The 8282-nt window shown below is 46.1% G+C and overlaps 1 protein-coding gene across 4 annotated transcripts in view; it reads right to left on the bottom strand.

Annotated features, from left to right (window-relative positions):
* Positions 1 to 693: 693 nt before the first annotated feature.
* The window catches only part of ATP9A (ATPase phospholipid transporting 9A (putative)), a 148650-nt gene continuing 141061 nt past the window's right edge, over positions 694 to 8282 (bottom strand). For all 4 annotated transcript variants that reach the window (XM_049868746.1, XM_049868748.1, XM_049868749.1 and 1 more), the window contains exon 28: positions 694 to 5173. In XM_049868746.1, the coding sequence (XP_049724703.1) occupies positions 5037 to 5173 (137 nt within the window). In that variant the 3' untranslated portion in view covers positions 694 to 5036. The remainder of the gene's footprint in view (positions 5174 to 8282) is intronic.

Here is an 8282-nt window from a genome sequence, read left to right as displayed (position 1 = left end):
AGCATGGGTTTGAGGACAAGAACCATCAGCCCCCACCTCACTGAGCCCGTGTTACAAGAGCTCACGTGCCACAGTTTTGCCCAGCAGAGCCGCACTGGCTGAAACACAGCTGAAGTACGGCTCTTTCTAATCAATAAACTGAGAAAGGCCCTTTCAATTGAGATCCCACGGGAGGAAACCAGCACCCCTCATTGCAAATAGCTACTAATGAGAACATGAGGTCAGCCGGATGTTTAACCTGCTTCCCGAGACACACTAGCTTATTATACTGCTGGGCCTTTTGGTAACGAAGACAGACTCCTACAAATGCTAAAACAGACCGTGTGCCGACGAAGTGAGGGTTTCTCAATCCCACGGCTTCTGACATTGGGATGGGGTCGTTTGCTGTCGTGGGGGCTGCACTGCAGGGTATTTAGCAGCATCCCTGGCCTCCACCCATTAAATGCCAGCAGCTCCCACCTCCCCCAGTTGTGACAACCAAAACTGTCTCCAAACATTACCACCATGTCCCCTGGTGCACAAAATCACCCCTGGATTAAATCAATAAAACATGGAGCCCCCTGCCCCCTACACACAGATTTTAACAACTTCTTTCGCCTGAAATTTAAGCTTCTTCCTAAGTCTTCCATAGCTAGATTAAAAAAAAAATCCAAAGGCATCAAAAACTGTATAAATAAACTATTAACTTCAGAAAATATGTTTTCCACCTTTTTTTCCATTTATATCGACCGCTTTTTGAAATTCTGACATGCATGAAATGGACAACATGCGTGGATTTTTTTTTTTTTTTTTTACCAAAATCAAAATGATATTTTTAACTGGGAAAAATGTTATTTACCTTTTATGTACCATGGGATAAGCATGAAATAAAAAGCCCTCCTTTTGACACCAGAATCCACATTTCTGTACAAATTAGAATGATCCTCAAAGGCATAAGTACACAAGCTTTACTGGGCAACAGCATCAGGCCACGCTGGCAAACGATGAAAGAAGAACCGTTCGGAAATACGAAAGATCACATGTGTGTCATCACAGAATCGCGCATTTAAATCATCTGGGAGTGCCTGCTAAATTAAGGCATGCGTACCAGAATTTCCCGCTAATCAAAACACGCTGTCCTGGGGAATATCTGCAATGAGGATTACACATAAAGAGATCTACTAACAAGGACACAGTGGACTCCCATATGCGTATAAAGTTAACCCCACTGCAACAAAATTAATTAGCCACAATTTTTGTTTGCAAAGGCCATGCCCTCCCCCGATCCCCCCAAACACAACATTCACTGACATTGTCCACCCAAACCATGCGGTGACGGAGAAGACAGAGCCCCGCCTGGTAATGCTGCCTTGGCTGAGAAGATGCTATAGTACTCAAGGTGCTAGGATGCTGCTCACGCAGCGTAAGCACTTCAGTTCCACTCAAACACATAATGGATTCTTTTTCCAAGGAGAAATAGACATAATTCATGGCAACATTTCCTAAGAAGTATATATAAACAACAAAAAGCTTTACATTAAAAGAAGGGGGGAAGGGATATAATTGGTTGTATTTACAAAGCTCCTTGTGTATTTTTAAAGCGAACCCAACCTGGGAGTGATGGCAATTTAATGCAACAGAAACCGAGCATTTCTTCAGAAAACTGGAGACGATACCACGCATGCACAGACGCACACAAACGCACAAAAAAGACTAGAGAAAAACGGCTGATCAGCATCTATCGTAAGTAGGATGGCACACAGGAACATGTAGCCCCACCTAAAATTTGTCAAGGATTTAAAACACTGCCCGGTAAAGCTGTGAGCACCCCCCCAAGTGTACCCCCAGCGCCCCAGTAGAAACCAAACAACATATAAAAACAAAAGTCTGGAGGGAAAAAAACACATCATTTCAATGTCCATTTTGAATGAGCACAAAATTCAAACTACATTAAAAAGAACCACTGGTGTGGCTTCAACTCAGCAGAAAACACACTGAGGAAATGTTGGTAAACAGACGATGGTATTTAAGATTACTGCTACAGAAAAGGGGTTTGCTCAAGGGAAGCCGGACTGGGATCTGGGATGTAATAACGCCAAAAGCGGGAGAAAGTCAGCAATTGGCCGACCAGTTCCAGGTAGCTGTAAACAGGTGGTTTGCTCCGACTGTAGACTGATGACCGGGTTGTCCTCCTTCTCTTTGTCCAGGCAGCTCAACCATTCTCATCTAGCGCCACAGGCAACATATGCACGCACGCTCTCAAAACTGAACCAAAGCTGTCAGATATAAGACACTACTTAAGATGAAGCAAATCGCTCATTTTCTTAAAGAGGAAGGGAGGAGGTAAAGGAAAAAACCCAAACAGATCCTGCTCCCCCACCCCCCACGACCATCTCCAAAACATACTAAAAAAAATAATAAAGGCTTTGACTCTGACAGAAGCAAATGGTGCTATCAGAGGGCGGAGGGGAGTTGTTTGTTTTACCTTAAGGAAAAGTGTTTAAGGGGTGTTCACCGTCTGCCTCGTGGCCCTATGATCTCATCTTAAATTTGCTATTGGCAACTGAAGCCCCGTTGAGTCCCAAGGGGAGGAAAAGCTGTCAGTGGTGCCTTGTAAGTTCTTTCTAGATTGTCAGTCAAGAAGACGTCAGCTCAAGGTTTACAAATTCAGGAGTTTCCTGTGAAAGAGCTCCAGTTTTTTTGTCTGTTTGCTTGTTTGTTTTCTCCACACAATCAAGATGACCCACCAACCAAGCAGTGCCCAGATGTTCATGGAGTCTGGTTTGTGCAGGTAACGCTCCAGTACCGTCAGCTGACTTGAGGCTTCTGCCCTTTTTGTTCCCATCCCTGTACTTGAGAAGTGAGGCGTGTGCACGCCTACACACTCAGGGACCACCAGGGGGTGCATCAGCATGCTGCCCACTGCCAGTGTGGTCTGACCACATGGCAGTTTCCACTTTGTTGTCCTTCTCGCCTTTGACTGTCTCCCCCAAAGTGTGGCTGAGAAAAGAGAGCAAGAAGCCTCCTGGATAACACTAACAAGTACCTTCTACTTACATCCAGGTATGGCTTTTCCAGCCCCACTTAGAAACTTGACTCATACAGCAGCTTGATCAAAATCGGAAATTAAGACCAGAGAGACCATCTTCATTCTCTATTATTTGCTGAAAACAACTGGGATTTCTTAACAAGGATTCCATCCTATCTACCTGCAGAAGCCATCACCTATCTGTGAACAAGGCCACGTTCAGTGTTTGTGAACTCAGGGTCTTCTGGTTTTACAGGTCGACTTCCAACAAAACAGACGAGGTTTCAAAAACTTTTAAGCACAACTTTCTCCTCCTCTACTTCTACAACTTCATAAAATCACCCAATGAAGAAGTCAGACTTGTTCAACCTTTCTGAAGTTTCTGGACAAACAGTCTATTTCTAAACAACCATTCATTCAATGCAATAATGTATCTAGTGTGGCAGAAGGGGAAATACTGCCAAACTGCAGAGTATTAAAACACAGTAGAAGTGATGTCAACAGCCAATTTATCATGCCCTACAGCTTACTGACATTCTAGTAAGTTCTAGCAGTCCAAGAAAAAAATACATGAGTGTATCAGGAGTGCTCCACAGGCAAGGGCTGTCTCATTTCCCCAGTTCGCCATGCCTGGTTTGCCCGAGGGCACTGGGAATTGGCAACAAGAAGTATCATCTGACGGGCCGAAGGATATGCACGAGCCCAAGATATCAACCACATTCAACTTGGGAAGGTCCACTAATTTCATCTTTATTGCCTGCACACGTGGCTTTTGCAAGAAGTGCCTTGAAAACCCAAGAATGCCTTCCCCTTCCACGTCCAATGCTCCCCAACTGCCTTCTTCCCCTGAAACAAGAAGCCACAGCTTGATAGGAAACACACACGCATGTCCTCCATCCTGCTGGGGGAGGAACCTTTACTACTGGCTGCCTTTCAGCAAGTCCCCCTGGAAATGTGTCCGCTGCGGAGCACAGCCCAGATCCCTAAGCCGCAGCTGCAGCCTCCTCCCTGCAGGGCTCCTTGCTTTAAGCTGCCACCAATGAAGGGCAACACTGCAAGATGTTTTTGCCTTCGTCAGCTCATGCTCAGTAATTCCTCCTAACAGGAAACAGATTTCTGCAGCGGTGAAGAGCCCCGGCTCCCTGACCTTTCCGCTCTGGACTCTGAGGATCTGAGTCACATCTGCCATGTTGTCTAAAGAATTAGTTGAGTCTCTTATCACACTGTCGACACATTTAGGGGCCGCTCAGTGGCGTGTTTCCTGCTAAAACAACTCTGCTGAAAACGCTGGAGGGTTGTCCTCTGATAGCCACTGACTTGTTAATTGCTACCAGGTCCTAACAAAGTAAGATAACACCTTTGAAATTTTTTTACGAGGTGGCAGGTGAAGTTACTGCAAGCTCTGGAGATGCTGAGCCAATCAAAGATAACGTAGTGGATTTCCGGCAAGCTCTCTCCCTCTCCTCTCCATGACCATTTTTTTTTACAAAGTCTTATTTCTAAGAATTTAATGTTGTTTAAATACGTTAGGGCCCCCATACAGAGACTATGTGGCAATTCCAAATTGAGAATGTTGCCTGTGTAACTTTTTATCAAATGCCACTGTCTTCCTGCAAACATAAACCAAGAGCTTTGCATTTCTCTGAAACAGTTGAGAGAAAGACATAAAGAATGCACACATATTAGGACCGTTAAAAAAAAAAAAAAACCCTTCTTCCTCGAGACAGAAGCTTGATCACATGACAACAAAATTCAAGTCTTTAGGAAGCTTGCCCAGTGACCCATATAACTCTGTCGGCTGAGCCATCAGCTTGAACTTATTCACATTCATTCAAACATGAATAAACAGGGGCAACACAGGTCTGCAGGCACCTGTGGGAAGCTCCCTCCTGTTTATTCAGCATTAGGTCAAGGCAGAGCTGTGAAGATTCTTGACATCAAAACTGCACGCATTAACAATTCCTGCACAATCCATAGGTGGCGCTAGTGTCGACGGCACTTGAACTCTGTCCATCAGGAGAGCGCAGACCTAAGACGTGAGCTTCGAGTAGCTGGGGGGAGAGAACCGCCTCCGCAGGTACTTGAGGACGTAGAGGGGGAGGCAGCTGACCAGAGTGATAACGGAGACTTTCCACAAGAAGGACAAGGTAGCGATGAAGTACACATCTGGGAGGAAACAGAAGACAGCAGTGAGCTGGCGGCAATGATCCGCAAGGCGCGTGCTGCCAGAAAGTCATCACAGCTATCAAAAGGAAAGTGTTTCCTGTCACAGGCACGCTGCTCCCAGCATTCCCTCCTCTCCTCCACTCCAAGTCTGCCATGGATTTGGCACGGGCTAACAGTACCTACTGAGGACACGGGTGGTTCAGTGGTAGCGTCCTTGCCTTCCATGTGGGAGACCCGGGTTCAATTCCCGGCCAATGCAACTCGTGCACGGCCCCCACCCATCTGTTGGTGGAAGCTTGCATGTTGCTATGATGCTGGACAGGTTTCAGCAGAACTTTCAGACTAAGATGGACTAGGGAGAAAGGCCTGGCCATCTACTTCTGAAAATCAGCCAGGGAAAACTCCACAGATCGCTAACAATCCAATCCACAACTGGTCATGTGGATGGCGCAGGACTGGGCAGTGTTTCGTGCTGTTGTGTTGTGCGTGGGGTTGCCATGAGTCGAGGGCCAATGCGGTGGCATCTAACAACACTAGATCCTAGAGGCTGGCGGCTTGACTGCTCTCTCTAACCTGCTTCTGTAGCTTCCTGATAGTCAGTGAAATGCTCTTTTCAACAACTAGGAAAGCGAAACTAGGGGGCAAAAAAATTCCTCCAGGTGTTTTTGATTTGGAATCTGGCAGTTGGAGTTTCTTTCCCTAGTTAACTGGCTGCTGCAGAGTGGAAAGTGACATTCCCACGCACATTTCTGCTTCCCAGTGACTTTCTCCCCTTGTCCCTGTCATGCCGTCTCAGAAAGCCACGGACGGATCTATGGCATGGATCAAAGCAGGCTGAGATGCCCTTGTCAGAGACAAGCTGTACCTCGGGGGCTTCAAACTAAGCCGGCCAGTGCTCACTCCCTTCTCCTCCGCTGCAGCAAGTGTGAGCCCTGGCAGCCAGGAGGCTTCACAAGAGATGAGTGACACCTTGTGGTTTTCAGCAGTATGCAGAGAAGGTGCCGGAGGAAACACCTTCCCACGTCCTAAGCACCGGGATGGCGTGTCCCAGCAGGGCACAGCTGGGAAAAGGCAGCTGGCATTTCCTGGGCACTTACTAAGTGCCCCAACCAAGGCTCCACCCACCTTGCAGAACCCCCCACATGCCTCTCCCTCAACCTCGTTGTGACTGGTGCATGTCTAAGGCGGCCATTGCTTCCTGAGGGCAGAGACCATGTCTCTAACCTCTGTGATCCCTCAGCCCCAAGCCCCGAGCACACAATGGGTGCTCAGGAAACCCATTCTAAGAGATTTCTGAGACAAGTATGAAACTGTTCTAGAACTTCATTTTTCATAGGAGGCACCCTTTACTAGAACCTTCTTTGGACCCCTGGTGGCACAGTGGTTTAAGAGTTCAGCTGCTGATCAAAAGGTCAGTGGTTGGAATCCACCAGCCGCTCCTTGGAAACCCTATGAGGCAGTTCTACTCTGTCCTACTGGGTCGCTATGAGTTGGAATCAGCTCTTTAAGAGCTTTCGAAGCTGATAAAAAGAGACATGGTAAGGCAGGGTGTCTCAACCATTTTTGATTACTACCCCCCCCTTTTTTTTTTTTACCCCTGTAGGAGCCTTTTTTGAATAATTTTTTTTTTCCTAATTGACCCCCGCCATGAAATTTTACTGCCACGGCTATACTGTCTATGTACTACACGGATACCTGCAGTTTATACATAAAAGGGGTAAGGTTTGTTCGGCCCCCCAAGAACCAAGTGGTTAAAAGCTCTGCTTCTAACCAAAAGGTCAGCAGTTCAAATCCACCAGCCACTCCTTGGAAACCCTCTGGGAGCAGTTCTACTCTGTCCTATAGGTCACTATGAGTTGGAATCCACTTGATAGCAACAGGTTTGGTTATTTGGCAGGGGGAGGGGGGTGACATCACCCCCACTGAGAACACCTGTGAGAAAGAAACAGGTCCAGCAACTCTGTTACACCACAGCCCCTGCTAGGGAACCCAGCCCCCTGCTGCCTTCCAACGTGGTAGGGAGGGAAAAGGGTCGTATAACTGAAATCTCCCCCCAGAGGGAGCCTTCCTGCAATCATGAGCAGAGATAAGCATCTTAGGAGGCAAGCAGCCTCAGAGCTAAGTTCTTTCTGCATGTAAGGAGTTAGAATTGAGAGAACTCACCCCGAGGGCATTTTGTTTTGTTTTCGATAACACAGACAGAAGCTTAAAAATACCTCAATAGAAAAGGAGAGCAGTGTATTAGGCTTTGCAAAAATAAAGGGGGCTACCTACCGCCTCTGAGTTGGGCTTTACAGATGAAAGCAGCCAGTGACTTCATCTTTATTCTACAGCAGGGATTAGCAAACTACAACCCACAGGCCAAACCTGGCCCATTGCCTATTTCTGTAAATAAAGTTTTATTGGAACACACACGCGCGCGCACACTCACACACACAAAATCAGCCAGTCAAGACACAACAATTGGTCTCTACTCACCGTGAACAACAGAGGAAGAAGGAGAGTCAGGAACAGGAGAAGGATATGGAATGTCTGGCTAATTGGCTCCATAAATAACTGCTGCCTTTGCCACGAGACTAAAAGAACTGAGTGGTGCCTGGCTACCATTACTGAACATTTTAATCAAAGATGCTATAGAAGAATCCTGATCAAAAGGGGGAAAATGTACAATAGAATTTAAAATATTCATGAACTTCAGACTTTCTGGAGCCATGAAGGCTGGATGAGCCTCTGTAACTACTGCCCTGAGATAATCTTTAACCCTTAAATCAAAAATATTCTCTGAAATCTTCTTAAAACCAAACAATAGTTTGTTTAGCTAACTAGTAAAAAATGTCTGCCTTGAACATGATGCTGTTTTCAGAACTATTTACAAAGGATCAAACTGACAACAGCAACTCGAAAGTTAAATAAGAACCTTAGAGGGCAGTGAGTTTATGTTTAACGGGAGGAACAACTCAGAAAAGGAGGGTGAGAATGGTTGCACGACTCAAAGAATGTAATCAATGTCACTGAATTGTATATGAACGAACTGTCAAATTGGAGTATGTTTTGCTGTGATTATTCTCAACAAGAACAGCAACAACAAAAAACTCCACAGATTGACACA

This window comes from Elephas maximus, chromosome 25 (assembly GCF_024166365.1).
Source record: "Elephas maximus indicus isolate mEleMax1 chromosome 25, mEleMax1 primary haplotype, whole genome shotgun sequence".
In the NCBI taxonomy this organism is placed as follows: Eukaryota; Metazoa; Chordata; class Mammalia; order Proboscidea; family Elephantidae; genus Elephas; species Elephas maximus.
Note: the sequence above shows the minus strand (reverse complement) of the source record. Positions and strands in the feature narration are given on the sequence as shown.